Source organism: Pseudophryne corroboree, chromosome 6, assembly GCF_028390025.1.
Source record: "Pseudophryne corroboree isolate aPseCor3 chromosome 6, aPseCor3.hap2, whole genome shotgun sequence".
Taxonomy (NCBI): Eukaryota; Metazoa; Chordata; class Amphibia; order Anura; family Myobatrachidae; genus Pseudophryne; species Pseudophryne corroboree.
Genome location: NC_086449.1, coordinates 817,237,084 through 817,257,520, shown reverse-complemented (window position 1 = coordinate 817,257,520; position 20,437 = coordinate 817,237,084). Strand labels below are relative to the sequence as shown.

Below are 20,437 nucleotides of genomic sequence, written 5' to 3'. Positions count from 1 at the left end.
TTCACATCTCATCATAAAACCACCCACACGTTTATTCCACAGCTGTCACTGATCCTCAGGGGGTTTTATGGCTAAGGGGGAATGTACAAATGTTGTCCTGTGTGCTGCATATGCCACGGTATATTGGCAGCCCATAGCAACCAATCAGCTTTGAAAGAAGCCTTTTTCAGGTACATTCTATAAAATGTAAGGGAGATGCTGATTGGTTGCCATGGGCAACTTCTCCACTAGTCTTTTTCTCCACTGATTTCACTGCTTCATGAATAGACCTCAAAGACGGAAAAAAAGAGCCTACTGCAGGCGTGGCGCTGGGACAGGCCGTTACCGCGTGATGTGTCGCCGCATTATAAAGTACAGAAACATTTTTTTACGCGAAAATGGACGAGATTGTACGGGTGCTTTTCATTCATACTAGAGATCCGCGTCTGAATATTTATTTCTCACTTGATGTATATTCAATTAGGGTCGAAAACTGCCGTCTGTTGAAAAGACGGCAGTTTTCGTCTTTTTAAGGTCGAATAGTGATTCGACCTATTCAGTCCCAACAGTTTTTATTCGACAAGTCGTGGAATTCGACTTGTCGAATAGTACGTGAATCGGCGGTATAGCTGCCGATTCACGTACTTTTGAGTGAAACTGGGCCAAATTCGACAGGATTTGGCCCCGTTTCCGACCATCTCAGTCTGACATAAAAAAATGTCGGACTGAGATGAGGGACCTTAGAGGAGTAGAGCCACGGGGAGAGCTGCGGGGAGACGGGGGACAGCCGCGGGCATACAGGAGAGAGAAGCGTGACAGCACAGCTAGGGAGGCCAAAAAATGGCCAGGATTCAATCCCGGGATTGGAAGCTCCAATCCCGGGGATTGAGGGATCAGCGTTGAGCGTCCACAGGACGCTCCGACGCTGCTCGGCTCCCCCCTCCCTTCTCCCCCTGCGCAGCGTGACCTGTGACTGTGAGGTCACGCTGCTCTGTCAGCAGCCGCAGAGCCGGAAAGTACGGCTGACTTCACCCGCCGCCTTGTCCCGGCTCCCCCTGCACTCACCCACTGCCTCCTCCCGGCTCCACTGCACTAACCCGCCGGCTCCCCTGCACTCACCCGCCGCCTCCTCCTCACCCGCTACCTCGCTGTGCAGGTTTGTACGGTTTTTTAATGTCTACAGGGCGGGTGGGGAGGGGCTGGGCTACGGCCGGACACAGTCTAAAGCCAATCCCGGGTATCCCGGGATTGACCATTTTTCAATCCCGATACCCGGGATTGAAAAAATGGCCCGGGATTGGCCTCCCTAAGCACAGCGCTGCAGCAGGCTGTCTCACAGCCGCGCCGTTCATGGCAGCGTCCACCCGGCTCCAGCAAGTGAGGTCACGCTTGCTGGAGCCGAGTGGAAACTGCCGCGAGGTCGGGCGGCCGTGTGACATCCTCCTGCAGCGCTGCTCTCCTCCGTCTGCCGGCGGCTGTCCCCGCTGGTCTCCCCCCTCTCCTCCACTCACAGGTCTCATCTCAATTCGACTTTTTTTAAAGTCGAATTGAGATGAGATTGAATAGGGGTTGTCGGATCCATTCCGATAAATGCATGTCGGAATGGATCCGACCCTAATTGAATATACTCCTTAGGATAATAAAGTATGAAATTATCCCGACGGAAGGAAACAGCTGAGGAGAAGAAAGATGGGTTTTCATCCTAAATACAGACAGTGCATAAAACATGATAGAGACGTATGAGACATCTGTGAGAACATCCTCAGATTCCGGGACTTCATCAGACTATTTCCCTCATGGTCTATTCCGCTTGCGGTGGTGGGCGGATACGTACGTTGCGTGTTGCGGCAGGTCTGACAGATCACTGATATGTCAGTATCAAACGCCCAGCATTTGCTGGTGACAGTATTCAGAGGGAACCTGTGATGTGAGGAGCTGGGAGATTCTACTACTATTGTATTTATATAAATAGTAATAATATAATGGTGATAATGATAATAATTCATGGTGATCACTGGCCAGGGCACCCCCAGCATTACATTATAGCACACTCAGGGCTGCCAAGAGAAATCCTGGGGCGCCGGTACAGCAACTTCCTGGGCCCCCCTGCCCCCACTGGAGGGGGTGTGACCACAGCATGCTGAGGGCATGGCCACTCCTCTGTGGGGGCGTGTCTAGCACATCTGAAGCACCCACTCACAGGAACATGGCATGCCCCCAGCCAGGGCAGTAGAGAGCCTGTCTGGGCCCAGGTACTTTTCAGGGGGCATGGCCTAATCACAGGAGGCGTGGACTAATATCTGCTGAATGCATGTTATGCGTTAGCATGTTCTCTGACATTGCATGTTATGTGTTACCATGTTTTCTGGCATTGCATGTTATGTGTTACCATGTTTTCTGGCATTGCATGTTATGCATTACCGTGTTCTCTGACATTGCATGTTATGCATTACCATGTTCTCTGACATTGCATGTTATGCATTACCATGTTTTCTGGCCTTGCATGTTATGTGTTACCATGTTTTCTGGCCTCGCATGTTATGCATTACCGTGCTCTCTGACATTGCATGTTATGCATTACCATGTTCTCTGACATTGCATGTTATGCATTACCATGTTTTCTGGCCTTGCATGTTATGTGTTACCATGTTTTCTGGCCTCGCATGTTATGCATTACCATGCTCTCTGGCATTGCGTGTTATGTGTTACTGTGTTCTCTGACATTGCATGTTATGAGTTACCGTGTTCTCTGACATTGCATGTTATGCGTTACCGTGTTCTCTGACATTGCATGTAGTTCTGGCATAGTAGACATATTTTCACCTCTGTATGTGTATCACTGCATGCTCCATACAGCTGTATATTGTATATTATTGCACACACTTCTACATTATCTGCGACATATGTTGTATATTGTTCCAGACCCCCACATATACAGTACATACATGTACACATAGCTGCACGTCTCACACTACTGCATGCACACCTGTTCTCATTGCTATACCGTGTACTAGTAGTGTGCTGTGTGTACTCTTCAGTGTGTTACATGTTATGTACAGTTGTACCATTGTTGCTAATTGTTGTCACATATCCCTGTGCAGTGTTGCATGTTGTGTATCATTGTCTCTGTGTATATTGCTGAACGTCTCACAAGGCGCATTGCAGGCTGTTGTACAGGCCACAGAACAGTATCACACAGGTCAGTGCTGGGGCTGGAGCCGCTCCCTACCCCTCCCTACTGTTCTGCTCCTGAGGGCTCACCTCTGTTGTGTAAATCTCCCCCCACCCCCCTCTCCTCAGAGCCCAACCCAGAACCTCAGGGACACTAAACCTCCCCTAAGCTATCTGAGGAATCCCAGGCTGGGAACTTCAGGTGGGAGGGAGGTGGCTGTGTGAGGAGGTGCGTACTGGGACTGCAGGCTGTGTTACTGGGGCACTGGGACTGGAAGCTGCACACTGGGACTGTGATAGAAGCTGCACACTGGGACTGTGATAGAAGCTGCGCACTGGGACCGAGTGTGTACTGGGACTGAGCAGAGTGCGTACTGGGACCGGTCAGAGTGCGTACTGGGACCGGTCAGAGTGTGTACTGGGACCGGTCAGAGTGTGTACTGGGACCGGGCAGAGTGTGTACTGGGACGGAGTGTGTACTGGGACTGGTCAGAGTGTGTACTGGGACGGAGTGTGTACTGGAACTGTGATAGAAGCTGCGTACTGGAACTGAGCAGAGTGTGTACTGGAACTGAGCAGAGTGTGTACTGGGACGGAGTGTGTACTGGGACTGAGCAGAGTGTATACTGGGACGGAGTGTGTACTGGGACTGAGCAGAGTGTATACTGGGACGGACTGTGTACTGGGACTGAGCAGAGTGCCATACTGGGACGGAGTGTGTACTGGGACTGAGCAGAGTGCGTACTGGGACTGAGCAGAGTGCCATACTGGGACGGAGTGTGTACTGGGACTGAGCAGAGTGTGTACTGGGACGGAGTGTGTACTGGGACTGAGCAGTGTGTGTACTGGGACTGAGCAGTGTGTGTACTGGGACTGAGCAGAGTGCCATACTGGGACTGAGCAGAGTGCCATACTGGGACTGAGCAGAGTGCCATACTGGGACTGAGCAGAGTGCCATACTGGGACTGAGCAGAGTGCCATACTGGGACTGAGCAGAGTGCCATACTGGGACTGAGCAGAGTGTGTACTGGGACGGAGTGTGTACTGGGACGGAGTGTGTACTGGGACGGAGTGTGTACTGGGACCGGTGTGTACTGGGACGGAGTGTGTACTGGGACCGGTGTGTACTGGGACGGAGTGTGCACTGGTCACTGGAGTAACCGCTGCCTGCTGTGGACACATTTGCAGACTGACTTGCAGACCGGGCATCTGGCATGGCAGTCCTCGCCTCTCCTGGTACAGAGCTGGGCTACATAAAGACAGTCCTGGGACAAGAGCACTTCATGGACCTGGATAACTCCACTCTGGCTTTGCCAACTGAGGAGAAGCTGAAGATCAGCCGTCAGGACCTAGAGAAGGCCAGGCGGCTCCAACACCAGGTCCAGCTCACTATGGCCAGGAAGACCAACAAGAAGAGCCTGACAAACGGTAAGTGAGCGGTGCCACCTGATTGGGGGTGCTCCTACATGTGACAGAAAGATGGCAGGCATAGACCTGGCTAGTGGCAGCACAAATACCCACAGCACCCTCGGAGCTGGCTCCCATGCCCCAGGGCATATGTATACACAGTGTACAGTACTTATATCCTCACCTAGGAAGTGTATATTCTAGCTGTTGTACAATCGCTTTGTTGCAGTCTGTGCAGTGTATATATGGTGGTACAGTCTGTGCAGTGTATATATGGTGGTACAGTCTGTGCAGTGTATATATGGCGGTATAGTCTGTGCAGTGCATATATGGTGGTACAGTCTGTGCAGTGTATATATGGTGGTACAGTCTGTGCAGTGTATATATGGTGGTACAGTCTGTGCAGTGTATATATGGTGGTACAGTCTGTGCAGTGTATATATGGCGGTATAGTCTGTGCAGTGCATATATTGTGGTACAGTTTGTGCAGTGTATATATGGTGGTACAGTCTGTGTAGGATACATTTTACAAAGAGGTCTGTATAGTGTTTATATTGAGGTACGTCTGTGCAGTATATATATATATATATATACATACAACCTGACACGGGCCCCCGCATATCTGCCAGGCTGTGAGACGTCGGATTCCCGAAGCTCTGGAACTTTGGGAACGTTACACAACTGTTTGCTAATTGAAGGCGGTTGAGATCTGTGTTTGCGGAAGATTATCAGGTGAATTGTCCTATTTCACAGCTCTTGTGCCCCTGTTAATTATTCAGATGTTTCCCAGAAAGAGAGTAAAGGTACACACATACAGTTCTCCAAAACCCCTGAGGTTTGGGTCGTGCTTTATGGTAATTAATGTCAGCAAACAACACTCAGATCCAGCAAATATTCACTTCAGAGTTTAGGTTGTTGCTGAAAGCTGCATCCACACAGCCAGGGCTGACAAGACTTCTCGTGGGCCTAAGTAGGGATGGCCATCGATGATTTTTAATTATACTACATCGGGTATAATCATTGATGGTATATGCCCAATGTAGAATACTTTTACCATTGATGGGGGAGAACCAGATGGTTGCCAGGACACAGAGCCTAGCTCCGCCCCCTGAAGCACCCATGAAGCATCGGCCCTGTGCTCCGATTGGCCTGCAGTCCATTGAGTGGTAAAGCAGGGGTGACCATTGGTTCCATTGCATATAGTTTCACACCATGGAGGTTAACTATCAATCATAGCATCGATGGTTAACCCACAATGGTCATCCCTAGACCCAAGTGTGGGGGCGGGGGGGAGCAGGGGGGTAATGGCCTTAAGAGAGGGAGTAGCTACTCCTCTGCATTCAGAAAGAACCTATGGTACGCAGTCATGGCAGCTTTTTACACCTCCCGTGCACTCCGGGGCCTCTTCAGGTCATAGAATGTACTAGATAAGTGATAGCTAGAATTTAGAAGGTGTGATAATTCTCCCCCATATTCAAAGCCACGTATGGACACCAATATTTTATTATGTGGTGGTGGAAGGTCCATGGTTCCGGGTGCCAGGATGGGCTTATGTCCTCCAATGATGCCACCGATGCTGATCGTGTCCCTCAGCTCCTGTTCCAAGTGGCAGAATGGGCCCCTCTCTGTGCCCATCTCAGGCGACTGTAAATGTGATGATAAAAGCGTGTGTAATATATATTTTATATCACATCTTTTACCGTCTCTTTTTATGTTATTTGATATTTGACCATTGTGAATATTGTGATCATGAAAAATGTAGAACTTTGCTCAAATGCACAACCTTAGTCCCATCATTAGTAAGCCCCCCCCCCCCCCCCCCCCACCCAAGAATACATTTCTGGCTGTTAAAATGTAGAGACTATTAATTCAGGGTCCAGTTAAATTACAAATATGGCATTGTGCAGGAGCAACCACATGCTGTACCTCCTAAGTGTCCTAATTGAGCTGTGCTGACCGTGTGATGTAGGTAATGACAGTAACTGCTATGGGTGACCGCCTTCTTCAGGTGGGGATGTATCAAACCTTCTTCGTAGGACAAGTGGAGATACTGTATCCTGTTATAGACTACTAGATATATTATAGGTAGAATCTGATTGGTTGCTATGGGCAACTTCTCCATTTTCCCACTCTTTAGAAGGCTTGATAAGTCTCCCCCCTCTGTGCTGTCCATAGGATATTTTATGTATTGTCCAACATTGTAATTGGAGCTACCATGGTTATACCTTAAAAGGCCTCCATGACCTAATCCCAAAATCAAATAATGGCTCCAAATTCCAGGTCTGGATCCAACATTCCTCCCCTGACCTTCTAGTAACCCTCCAGTCCTTCACACTGTGTACTCCGCAATCCCCCCCTCTAAGGAGAGACACAGTCAGTCCTGGAAGACGGGACATACAGTGCCTCTATGAGGGGTACGGTCAGGTGCCACAATGAAAGAAAATGAAAAGTCCTGTATAGATAATACTGCATGATGTATGGAATCCAGTATACAGATTTTTCTTTTGAATAAGTCGCAGTGCCGTAACTAAAGTATATTGGCAGTACGGACGGTGTAATGGTTAGCATTACTGCCCCACAGCACTGAGGTAATGGGTTCCATTCCCACCATGGCTCTAACTGTGTGGAGTTTGTATATTCTCCCCGTACTTGCGTGGATTTTCTCTGGGTACTTTGGTTTCCTCCCACAATCCAAAAATATACTGGTAGGTTAATTGGCTCCCAACAAAATTAACCCTAGTGTGATTGTGTGCGTGTACATGTGATAGGGAACATAGATTGTAAGCTCCACTGGGGCAAATATTCTCTGTAAAGCGCTGCGGAATATGTGTGCGCTATTATATAAATAATAACTGGTAATAATAATAATATTGAACTCAATTCAAAACTGCCCCCTGTTTTTCTATATGCTGCACCTGGTATACCACACATGTTTAAACGCTTTAGCAGCGCTCTTCACAGTGGCTGCAGGAGAGAGCTCGGGGTGACTGACAGAATTATAATAATAAAAGGTAACAATAACTTATATTTATATTCTGGTGTACAGAACGCTCTGCATTACAATTTCCCAGATAATAGGCCCCATACCTGTATTCTCATGCACATACAGTAGATGTGGAATTTAGGCCCAGATTTATCAAGCCTTGGAGAGTGATAAAGTACCGACCAATCAGCTTCCAACTGCCATGTTACAGGCTGTGTTTGAAAAATGACAGTTAGTAGCTGATTGGTTGGTACTTTATCACCGTGCAATTGATCACTCTCCAAGACTTGATGAATCTGGGCCAGTTACTTTTTACCTGTAGTTTTGGAGGTGAGTTTACCTTCCCAGGAGTAAATGGCCTATGTACTAAGCGTGGAGAGAGATAAAGTATCACCCAACCAGCTCCTACTGTAACTGCTTATTAATCTCAGGTCAGTACAGGCTCCTGAGAATGATTCATATTTGCAGATAGAATGCTGAATGAATGCACAGGATCACGGATCACATTATCAGCACATTCTTCCAGCATGAGAAAGCTATGATAAAAGCCGCTGCGCAGTATGCAGCGTTATATGCGCCAAGCCTTATAGCTGCCTGTCAGACAACCGGTTCTGGCCCCCGGCTGTATTCTCAGACTCCTTTATATCATATCACCCCTCAGTTATTATTTATTTCAAGCTAAAAGCTTGTTTAAACTGGATAGAAAATCTCCACTAGGACAGAAAACACAAGGGTGGATATCTGTGACAGTAGGTGTATTACCGTAACCCATGGCAACCACAGCAAAGCAATCAGAATCTGGGTATCATTTCCAGTCCAGTTTGGAAAATTAAAGAAAACATCTGATTGGTTGCTACTTGCTACGAATATTATCAATCTTAGCTGTCTCCACACATCCGGGTGTGAAGGTGCCCCACGGGCTTCTGCCAGCCCTCACTATACTTCTGGACCTGAGAGTCTATCCTCGGCAAAGCCAGGGTATTTTGGAGACTCCTCTAGATTCAAAAATGTATATATTTAACTTTGGCAATAAGGCTGCTGCTTAAAAATGAATAATCCCTTATCGCCACCATTTGCAGAAAGAAATTGCGCTGGGGGAGGAGAACAATCCTCTGCTTTCCTGGCGATACTGGCCCTGGACAAGTATTGAAGATTTGCGCAAGCCCAGTGCAAACGAGAGCACAGTTTCGGGTTTTCAGTTCCACTTGTCAAAAACTAAGTTTGAAAACAAAAATTATTACAAAAAGGAAAAAAAGAAAAGGAAAAAAAAAAAGTATTCAAAGATTTTTTCTTTTCTTTTCACCCATGGCCATTCTAAAGCGGCAACCCCACCCTGTCCCAGGTTCTCTCTGGTGGGAGCACCGATATTCCGTTCATGTATAGGCTAATGCGAGAAGCTGCCCAATCGACGATTGATAAATCAGCTTCTGTATTCTGTGGTAACATAGGTCCCAGTGATGCTGAGGTTGCGTTGCTGGAGACGTGGGATCCTATACATGGAGACATTATGTGCGCAGTCAGTAGGATGTGATTGTGTTGGCTCAGGTACCACTGTTGTGTGGTTATTATAGGATCTAGTTTTTTCTTCCCACCAGTGTGTAAGATCAAAGGCAGACAAGAAACTGCAGATAATGGCATTCATTAACATAATGTCTTATTCATTCGGTTGCTGGCTGCTGGGGAAAGCCGGGGAGTTTTGTTGCCTCAGCAGTCGCACTCCATACGTGGCCATGAAGTCCAGCTGCGTGGCCTGGGTTTGTGGCTTAGATAAAATACTAGGTGCTTTATAGGCAAACACAGGGGGGTTTCTGGTTGCCCGGTAACCCCCCCTCCTCAATGTTCAGATGTGGGCAGGCATTAGCTGTCTGTGTCTGGGATCCGGTCTGAAGATCGACAGTGTCTAGGTCGACAATGTTTAGGTCGACCACTATAGGTCGACAGTCACTAGGTTGACATGGATGGAAGGTCAACAGGGTTTCTAGGTCGACATGTGCTAGGTCGACAGGTCTAAAGGTCGACATGAGTTTTTCACATTTTTTTTATTTTTTCATACTTAACGATCCACGTGGACTACGATTGGAACGGTAAAGTGTGCCGAGCGAAGCGGTAGCGGAGCGAAGGCACCATGCCCGAAGCATGGCGGGCGAAGCGAGCCATGCGAGGGGACGCGGTGCACTAATTTGGGATCCCGGTCACTTTACGGAGAAAACGACACCAAAAAAAAAAAAAATCCTCATGTCGACCTTTAGACCTGTCGACCTAGCACATGTCGACCTAGAAACCCTGTCACCTTCCATCCATGTCGACCTAGTGACTGTCGACCTATAGTGGTCGACCTAAACATTGTCGACCTAGATACTGTCGATAAAACGAACCACACCCCTGTGTCTTGCGGTAGCAGTATTTAAATTAAGTTTTACAAACAGATAAATTATTTCAATGAAAAAAAAGTTTTCTCATTTATTTTATTGTATTGTATTTATTGTATTGTATGAGCTTAACTTTATCCATTGCTCTCAGTATTGAATCCATAGTACCTGCACTGGCAGCCACTGGTAGATAATAAGGAAAACAGTAAATATGACTACTGTACGATATAACTATAAATTTAGAGAGATGTTATAAAGTCCATGTTTATGGTACTGTAGGCAACATTTTACCACTTCTTAAGAAAGAATGTTTAATAAAAAAACGTGTTCACTGGTGTTGCTTTTCCTTGGTAAAATTAAAATAACAAATTATAATGTCTCACTTCAATTGAAAGGCTGCAGCCTGAAGAAGGTGATGTTTTGGTGAAACGCGCAGCATCACAATTCAAGTGAAACGCGCAGCATCACAATTCAATTGAAACATAATTGTTTTGGGTTTTTTTTTAAATATATTTGACATTTTTCCCTGAAATCACATAGATTTTACTGCCTATGCTGCTATATTGATCTTTCATAATGAGTAAATGACAGCATGTAAAATAATTTGGCCATCCAATGATCCTGGTTTGGGCATGGGACTGCTACTATTTAATTGATTAAACATCTTATTATTGAAGACTTGAACCCCAAATCTTACAAGGGTTATACATATGTCAAAATCTGGATTTTTGAGTGAGTGTCGGGAACTGTCGGGGTCTTGTTGACTGGTTGTTATGGAGAGCAGAACCTTTTTTTCCCTGCGCCCGTTTCCATACATGTCCCACAGGCTTTGTCTCTAACTGACTGTTTGTTCTATTTTTGTTTTTATTCTGAGCTTGAGTTCGTTTTACGCTACGGTAACTAATCTGGCAAAACAAGTTCTCTCAAACCTGTACTGCCGATAGCCAAAGGTAATGTAGTATAATTCCCCGAATGGCACATTCCTCGCCTTGTCTCTGTCTATTAATACCATCACTTTCAGGAATGAAACCGTTGATTCATTTTTAAATTTGAACGTAAACTCTCAGGAGCAGGCACACCCAGAAAAGTGCACCTCCTCCGCCTGCCCAGCCGGCTGGATACTGATAGAGCAACCTGACTAATCGAAGTCTGATCTACACCCGGGTTCACGCCACAGCCGAGAGACCATCGTTCAGTGTCGGTGGATGATCTAAGAGATCCACATAGTATATGACTATTATATAGGAGTCTGAGCCTTGTGTCAATATTGAACCAGTGATCACAAGACGAGCAGTAACCTACAGAAACTCTGCTCTCTTCATTAGAACGTTTCTCAGCACCCACACAACTAGCAAATTCACTGCAATATTCCAACTTGTTATTGACTATCTGCTGAGTGGAGTGGATAAGCCTCAGATAAGATTCTGCCAGGGGTACCATTACTTAGAGCCATCATGATAAATATCTATAGGGGCATAATAGGTATCCGAGCTCTTGGTTAGGAATTAAAAATGAACATACAACACCCTGGCGCACTAAATGCAAGATATACATCTGCTATAACTCCAGTCACTACTTTCATAATGTCTCATTTAACAAAGATGCATTGGATGGAGCAGCGTCGTGATGATACAAGATGTTGCGAAACGCGTCACCGTGACATTTTCCCCTTCTGCGTGATACTGCCACCAACGCATTTTGCTCCTCTTAACATTTTCCACCTTCAGCGCCTATAGGCACACTTCTGGTTTGCAGGGATGTTCTTCTTAAACCAGAGAGGCGACATGCACTGTAGGTTAGCGTCAAATACGCGGCAGATGTCTGCACATGCCCATGTGGTGGCGTTACTTAGCGACAAAAGCTTGTCTTTTCGCCGCTTGAGAAGTTGCCTAATTCCCAGAGCTCTAATCTCTGACTTTTCTGAGGAAACGACCGAGTACATGTAGCCAGAGGTGTAGCTAGGTGCCATGGTGGCCGGAGCAAGGTTATTTTTCGGCGCCCCCTACTCTAGACCTTTTGGCGCTCAGGGCGAAAGTTTCTTCTGGGCATCCCCCCATGTTAAAAACAGGGACAGTGTGAGTAGAAGGCACGCAACAAATATATAGGGCCATGGCTTCATGGGGAAGGAGCATGGTCACAGAATAGTACCAATTAACATTATGCTGCACAGTAGTACTCCTTATACACGTTACACCACACAGTAGAGCAGCTTATACATGTTTCACCACAGTAGAGCCCCTTATACACGTTACACCACAGTAGAGACGCTTATACATGTTACACCACAGTAGAGACGCTTATACATGTTACACCACAGTAGAGACGCTTATACATGTTACACCACAGTAGAGTGCTGCAGCACCAATGTAGAGAGAGGTGCTTTAGCAACCGGGGCAGAGAGAGGTGCTGCAGCATCAATGTAGAGAGAGGTGCTGTAGCAACCGGGGCAGAGAGAGGCAGGGACGTGCAGTCAGGGGAAGTAGTGCCTCCCCTGTCATAATGATTGAAGTAATACAAAGAAGATATTTATAACATATGTTCTGTGTCATAATTATCTTCTTTGCATTTTGCTACTCATATTTGCTGCAGCCAAATGTGGGTGGGAGGCAGCTGAGAGCGCTGCCTCCCACTAGCAATGATAAAGTGTCTGAGAGGGGGCCGGGCAGGGGGCGGAGCCAAATCGAGGGCAGGAAAAGCCCATTGAAAAAACATGGAGTAGAGGCACCAGCAGATCTGCCTCAGTGACAGGGCGTGCCTGCTTCCCGCTACAGAGCCCTCCCCTGTCAGTGAGGCAGATTTGATTGGCCAGCGGCTCCAGCACTGAGCATTGTTTCCTGCTGTCAGTGCAGAGTCCGGCTTTCTTCCTCCCTCCCTCCCTACTTCCTCTCCAGGTGCTGGTCGCATTACAGATGGTGATGTAAGTAGATGAGGGTGCACATCACAATCCCACACATCTGCACCAGGGGTAGCAGTGTTATCAGGGGGCTCTGGTTCCCAATATCTGGCTGTTACACAGCCATATAGAGTCAGGCTGCTGCTGACAGGGTCAGGGCTATGGCAGGAGCAGGCTGCGTCTCACTGTCTGCTCCAGCCTTTAGTTTTCCAGCCCTCAGCTACTGCCTGTGGATGTGAGTTACTGATAAGCAGTAACTAGAGTATATGTCCCTCTCTCTCACACATTGGGGGTCATTCCGAGTTGTTCGCTCGTTGACGATTTTCGCAACGGAGCGATTACTGCGAAAATGCGCATGTGCATGGTACGCAGTGCGCATGCGCAAAGTATTTCAGCTCAAAACTTAGTAGATTTACTCACGGCAGAACTAAGAATTTTCATCGTTGAAGTGATCGGAGTGTGATCGACAGGAAGTGGGTGTTTCTGGGCGGATACTCAGCGTTTTCACGGCGTTTGCGGAAATACGCAGGCGCGCCAGAGAAAAACGCGGGAGTGTCTGGAGAAACCGGGCAGTGGCTGGGCGAACGCTGGGCGTGTTTGTGATGTCGAACCAGGAACGAAAAGGACTGAGCTGGTCGCAATGGCAGAGTAAGTCTGGAGCTACTCAGAAACTGCGGGGTAATCGTTACGAGAAAATTAGCGAATCTTTCGTTCGCAATTCTGCTATGCTAAGATACACTCCCAGTAGGCGGCGGCTTAGCGTGTGCAATGCTGCTAAAAGCAGCTAGCGAGCGAACAACTCGGAATCACCCCCATAAGCTGCAGCAGCACAGCCCTGGCAGGGAGTGGGAGGAAGATGGAGGCTGGGGCTCTTCACTAACTTTGCATCACTTTGTTAGAGGGTCTGGTTGTTGTGTAGTGCCAGGAATGCTGTGTGATGACACTGAGGTCAGGCTCAGGCTCGCTCTCTGGGCTGTCACATCATGCCAGGTTTCTGATGGCAGAGGAGGATATCCAACATGGTATTGCCCTCAGTAATCTCCCAAAATATACTGTATGTGAGCAGACGCCTAAAGAATGCTGGCATCCTTCCTCAGTGATAAACTCACACAGATCCCACAGGAGGGATCCGGTTAGGATCCCGTCTATCGGGATACCAGCTGTCAGAATATTGACACCGGAAACCCGACTCGGGTTAATTCAGGGTGCATCGCTGCTGCGATGGGACCGTAATTCACCCTCTATGGTGCCAATGCGCACGGGCAGGTTCCGTCCTGCGCATGCGCACCCACCAAATGTGATCGGTTTGCAATGGGTGCGAACGCCTCTGCCTGATTGACAGGCATAGGCGGTCGCAGGGCATGCGCGGGGTGGCGATGGACCATTGTGGGGGCAGTGTGGGTTAAACAGAGGCAGGTCAGCTGCGTTTTCAAGGTGGCTGCATGACATCACACTCAGCCACTCCGATGTAAAAAATGTCGACGGCCCTCCTATATACGCATCCCTATTTTCTGCGTGAGTGATTCAATTGCAATTGTTTTACGATCGCATTGCTGGGCCCGCCAATTAGCATGCTGGGCGGCCTTGCCCTGTGATGGGCGGCTCCCAGCGTGCCACAGAAGAGATTGCAGATTCTGGGTTTTTTTTTAGCAAAATCTGCAATCCGTGATGAATAACCTCCACTATTAGGAATGCCGACACCAGCATCCCGATTAGGTTCACCATCTCAGCGTCGGAATCCCATCAGCCAGGATGCCAAACGACAAGCCAGCGGGACGATGCAGGGAGGGGGGAAGTTAGGTTAAGGCTGCTGGGGGAGGGTTAGGTTTGGGATGTGTCCCTGGGGGGATAGGTTTAGGCTGCGGGGAGGCGGTTAGGGTTAGGCACTACCCCTGGAGGGTTAGGCTTAGGCTCCAGGGAGGGAGGGTTAGGGTGTCGGGGTAAGGTAGGTATATATACTCTGTATATAGATGATCAAGCTGCTGCTGCAGGGACAGGGAGGCGGGAGGGAGCACTGGAGCCCCCAGGAGGACACGTCGGTTCAGCTGCTGCTGCCTGGTCGCGCACCTCATAGCACCCAGCACATCATACACAGTATAGATCTGCCCCGGGCTGGCTGCATCAGTGTCCGTGCTGTGAGTTAACCCCCAGCGGCTGCGGACATGGACGCCACTGCACTGAAGCTGGATGCACTGAAGTTCACAAAGCTGTGTTCCACTACAAGGTATGATCCTATCGCCCGCTGCCTTACCCTGTACACTGCAGCGTACACCTGCGTTGTGGCGAGCTACATTACATCACTTACCCATATTGCTGTACACTGTATATAGATCATGTATGTTGTGTGACAACACAGTAAGCACTTGTCCCCATTCCAACTCCTGTGCACAGTGATACCCAAGAGTGGAGAAAGTAACTATTTACTCTCCTAGAACAAAGTTGTCATTTTATACAATCCCGGCCGTAATGAGCATAATGTGTAAGGGCCACTACAACTGCTCTTTTCCCATGAGCGCCAAAGTATATAATCGCTTGCCAAAAAATATGCTTCGGGCCAGCCCTGCATGTATCTTAATACTTTACTGCTTGCATAACATCTTTAAAGTGAGACTGGCACAACTTTGGGATACAATAGATACTATTGCACCTTTTTTATAATGCCCACAGAACCGCTAGGTTCATACACTGTATGCTGGTGTAAGTCCAGTTCTGTTATAAGCCAGTTCCTCCCCAGTCATTGACCTCACCGCACGTCACTGGAGAGAGGTGCTGCAGCATCAATGTAGAGAGAGGTGCTGTAGCAACCATGGCAGAGAGAGGTGCTGCAGCATCAATGTAGAGAGAGGTGCTGTAGCAACCGGGGCAGAGAGAGGTGCTGCAGCATCAATGTAGAGAGAGGTGCTGTAGCAACCGGGGCAGAGAGAGGTGCTGCAGCATCAATGTAGAGAGAGGTGCTGTAGTAACCGGGGCAGAGAGAGGTGCTGCAGCATCAATGTAGAGAGAGGTGCTGTAGCAACCATGGCAGAGAGAGGTGCTGCAGCATCAATGTAGAGAGAGGTGGTGTAGCAACCGGGGCAGAGAGAGGTGCTGCAGCATCAATGTAGAGAGAGGTGCTGTAGTAACCGGGGCAGAGAGAGGTGCTGCAGCATCAATGTAGAGAGAGGTGCTGTAGCAACCGGGGCAGAGAGAGGTGCTGCAGCATCAATGTAGAGAGAGGTGCTGTAGCAACCGGGGCAGAGAGAGGTGCTGCAGCATCAATGTAGAGAGAGGTGCTGTAGTAACCGGGGCAGAGAGAGGTGCTGCAGCATCAATGTAGAGAGAGGTGCTGTAGCAACCATGGCAGAGAGAGGTGCTGCAGCATCAATGTAGAGAGAGGTGCTGTAGCAACCGGGGCAGAGAGAGGTGCTGCAGCATCAATGTAGAGAGAGGTGCTGTAGTAACCGGGGCAGAGAGAGGTGCTGCAGCATCAATGTAGAGAGAGGTGCTGTAGCAACCGGGGCAGAGAGAGGTGCTGCAGCATCAATGTAGAGAGAGGTGCTGTATTAACCGGGGCAGAGAGAGGTGCTGCAGCATCAATGTAGAGAGAGGTGCTGTAGTAACCGGGGCAGAGAGAGGTGCTGCAGCATCAATGTAGAGAGAGGTGCTGTAGTAACCGGGGCAGAGAGAGGTGCTGTAGTAACCGGGGCAGAGAGAGGTGCTGCAGCATCAATGTAGAGAGAGGTGCTGTAGTAACCGGGGCAGAGAGAGGTGCTGTAGCAACCGGGGCAGAAAGAGGTGCTGTAGCAACCGGGGCAGAAAGAGGTGCTATAGCAACCGGGGCAGAGAGAGGTGCTGTAGCAACCGGGGCAGAGAGAGGTGCTGCAGTAGCCGGGGCAGAGAGTTTATACTTAGGAACAACTCTGAAATTGTGAACACTCACAGTAGCTAATACAATCTGAGCTCCACTGTACGGATATAACTTTGGTGAGACGTGTCTGATACACTGTAATTCATGTGGAGATTTTATTGACATAGGTCCTCATTCAGCATCAGTACCAGTGTTTGCTAAATCGCAAAAACTGCTGCAAAAAAATCTCATACTGGGGGTGGCTCAGCACAGGGCCCAGCATGAGAAGCGCCGTCCGCTACTGTGATCGCATTTAAAAATGTGATCGCAACGCAGTCAGCGGCATTACCGGTAGCCCCCTGCATATGCAGGCGCACCGGCGCAATGTTTTCCCCTGCAGTGACTGCGTGTGATGTCACGCGACCACCCCTATAACAGTCCGGACACGCCTGCGATCGCATTGTAAACACCTGTGCAATGCGTCCACGGCGCATGTGCAGACGGCCGATGTTCGTCCATTCGCGAAATCGCAACAGTTACAACGGCTGCTGCTGCTGAATAAGGCCCATTGTTTCACAACCATAATGTCAGAAAGCTACAATTGTTTCTATCCATGGACTGTGCGATTTACACGCCTGCTTTTTATCCTGTCTGAGTTATTTGTGGGTTTAGTGAACACATGCGCTTATGTCCGTTTTATGTACACTCCTTTTATTTATTGGTGTTTTTAGCGAATTAACCTTTTAGTTATTCATTCCACTTGCGCTCACTCTCTTTGGCTTTTTGTGGCGTTGTTAACCCTTAGTAACATTACACAAAGCGGTGAAGAGCCTGTGTTCCGGTGGTTGCATGTGAAACAGAACACTTGTCTGTTGTTAATAAGTGGTTAGAAATTATCCGTCACCGCCGATGTTTTGTACAACACAAAGGCATCATAATGTCTCAAACTGTCGAGTTCATGTGTAAGTAACCGTGAAGTGGTGTCCTGCTTTGTGCCCTTGAATACCCCAGCAGGGTGTCTCGCCTGCTGCTGCTGCATAACAAGAACTTTCTCTTCTTCTGTAGAATGTTATGTAATCATCTTTGTTAGAACTGCAGTCAGTCTGGTTAAACATAAACATAGATTGGTAGAGTATGACAGCGGGAAAGCACAGAGCGGTCGGTCGGATCTGTCTGATCTCATTTTTGCTGTGTGTTCTCTTTTTCTTCTTTTCTGTATTTCTTTGTTGTTTTCATTTTTATAATTTATATCTATCTGTCTTGTGTATACTTGGATTCTCCCACGCCCGGAAACAGCTTGGAGATCATTATGGGAATCTATCACCCTTATGCTTTAAATATTTATATGTGAATCTGCTTTCTTGCTTCGGACCGATTGCAAATATCAATGCGGTCAGATCGGAGCTGTCACACTGCTATAGTAACAGCCTAAGTGGGAGGTAGAGACGCATTCAGCCCACCAGAATCCTCATCCGTTCTCACTGCGCACCAGAGGGCGAGCACCCGCATGTAGCCCGCCTCCCTGCGGCCGCATATGCGACTTTGTTGTGGGCTACGTGGGATGCATTTTGTCTAATCAAGCCCTTACTTTTCTTTCCCCCCGCTTATACTCCCCCTCCTACCCCAGTTTATTATTATTATTATTATTATTATATTTAGTAACCGTTTCCTATATAGCGCAGCATACTCCGTTCTGCTTTACAATTGTAACAACAGTTACAGAACAAAACTGGGTAATAACAGACAGACATAGAGGTAGGAGGGCCCTGCTCGCACGCTTACACTCTATAAGAAAATAGGCATTGATACATAAGATAGGTGTTGTCTATTGCATAACGGTCCGGCCAGATTGCACAAATTCTGCCTCTCTGATCGCAAGGCGTCATAAGCACAAAATATATTCCATTTGTCACAGCATCAAATTTATTTGCACATTTAAAGCAAACAAATTGCAGCTTTTAGTGGAGTAAAAGTGCAATTCTACATGAGCCCTGGTGTCGGCAAACAGCAGCGTAACTGCTAATTTACAGAGGGGAATATCATCCAATATTCAGTGTGCATTTGTTTTGGAAGAGATTATCCTGCAATATAAGAAGTTCTAACAAGACATCATGAACAGGAGTCTTGGATATTATAAAAACACGTGTTGTTTTTGGGAAACGGATCTAGCCTCTATAAAACCATTGAACTTTGGAATAAAAGTACCGACAGATAAAATGACTGTGTCGCTGCCAACAAAGCTATTTGATCGTTGCCAATATATAGGTCACGGCTGCAAAAAGTTTGGTTGTTTTTTTGTCGTGTTGTGTATTATAGATCTGAAAACCCTTCTACCTCCATCTTATCCCTTTACCTTGTCTCGCACTGATGGTGGTAAAGCCAGACACACATGAAGAGTCTATTTACTAAGCCTTGGATGGAGATAAAGTATCAGCCAATCAGCTCCTAACTTCCATGTTACAGGCTGTGTTTGAAAAATGACAGTTAGAAGCTGATTGGCTGGTACTTTATTTCCGTCCACTTAATCTCCATCCAAGGCTTTAATAAATAGACCCTTGAATCACTGTGCTATCCTGGGTCATATGACATGCCAGCAGTGCCCCAGGCCCTACCCCTACCCTCAGATGCTGCCCTAGGTCACCTAGCGGCAGCACAAGACCTGTCGGGCTCAAGACAGTGATTAAATGAATCACTATCGGGTCTGATCAGCTCTGTCTAACAGTGAGATTATTTGCTGACACATTGGGCGCTCTTCCCCGTCACACAGTTAAGCCCTGAAGATGCCTGTAATATTTTCTGAGCACAATTGCTGAGACTGGAGGGGAAGATGTTTCCCATAGCAAGCCAAGTTTACTCACAGCCTATCCAGAGCAGTGGTATAGACATAGAGGCACACTGAGGCACAAGGCACAATGATGCTATCTGCACCTGCAGACAAACAGTGGCAGTTGCTTGATCATTACTGGATATAATTATATATCAGGTGCTAGAAAAGGGGAGGGGTCACAGACAATCAGCAGACAGAGAAGGGGGGAGGGGGTGCTGTTTCCCCCCCTGGTATCCCCCCAGCACACTAAAAATTACCTGTAACCATATCTTAACCTATCTGGTAGTAGAAATCCAGAGAATTGGTCACACATGTTTGCAAAGGCATGTTTAGCTGCCGAGCCACTTCACGGCTTCTCAGCAGTCCTAACACTACATAATAGCAGTGCCCCCATAGGGCCATGTAATTTGTCTACAGTAGGGCCTCATGATAAAGGCTATTACTAAAACACATCCAGACAGAGAGCTAACTTACCCGGGAGCCACCCCCAGGATCTCCCTTTAGCACTACAAGGAACAGCATGCCTTCCAAATACTGCTCCCATTCAATGCCTCGCGCACACAAGCAGACAAACAGTGGCAGTTGCTCGATCATTACTGGAGCTGCACCTGGCCAGTAACATTTATTAAAGTATTCTCAGTATTGATAGTTCACACCTGGGTGTGTCACGGGGCAGCCGTAGGGGGTAAACTGGGCACCAGGCCCTCCCTTCTACCAAGATTTCCTTTGAAACAGCAAACACCTCCGTCCCCGGTTTTATCATTCACAACATGCCAATTTTATAGTTACAGTCTGCAGAGTAAACATGTCCTTATGTAATGTAGGAATACTTTATAGTGCACCCACTTCCTGCCCCATTCACTGCATTTACCGCAGGTGATAAATTATTACATTATTTGCCTACAGAGTTGAAAGTCTGAGACAGTTTAGAAAAAAAACACCTGAACGGTGATGACAAACGTACATCTCATGGCCTTCCTGC

The 20,437-nt window shown here is 47.6% G+C and overlaps 1 protein-coding gene across 2 annotated transcripts in view; it reads left to right on the top strand.

The window, feature by feature from the left end:
* Positions 1–3,342: 3,342 nt before the first annotated feature.
* Positions 3,343–20,437, top strand: part of PKP2 (plakophilin 2) — a 98,875-nt gene continuing 81,780 nt past the window's right edge. Inside the window, exons 1-2 of one of the 2 annotated variants that reach the window (XM_063929129.1) lie at positions 3,343–3,517; positions 4,339–4,578. In XM_063929129.1, coding sequence (XP_063785199.1) covers positions 4,365–4,578 — 214 coding nt within the window. In that variant the 5' untranslated portion in view covers positions 3,343–3,517; positions 4,339–4,364. Of the gene's footprint in view, positions 4,579–20,437 lie in introns of both variants that reach the window. The other variant, XM_063929128.1, reaches the window with a different exon arrangement.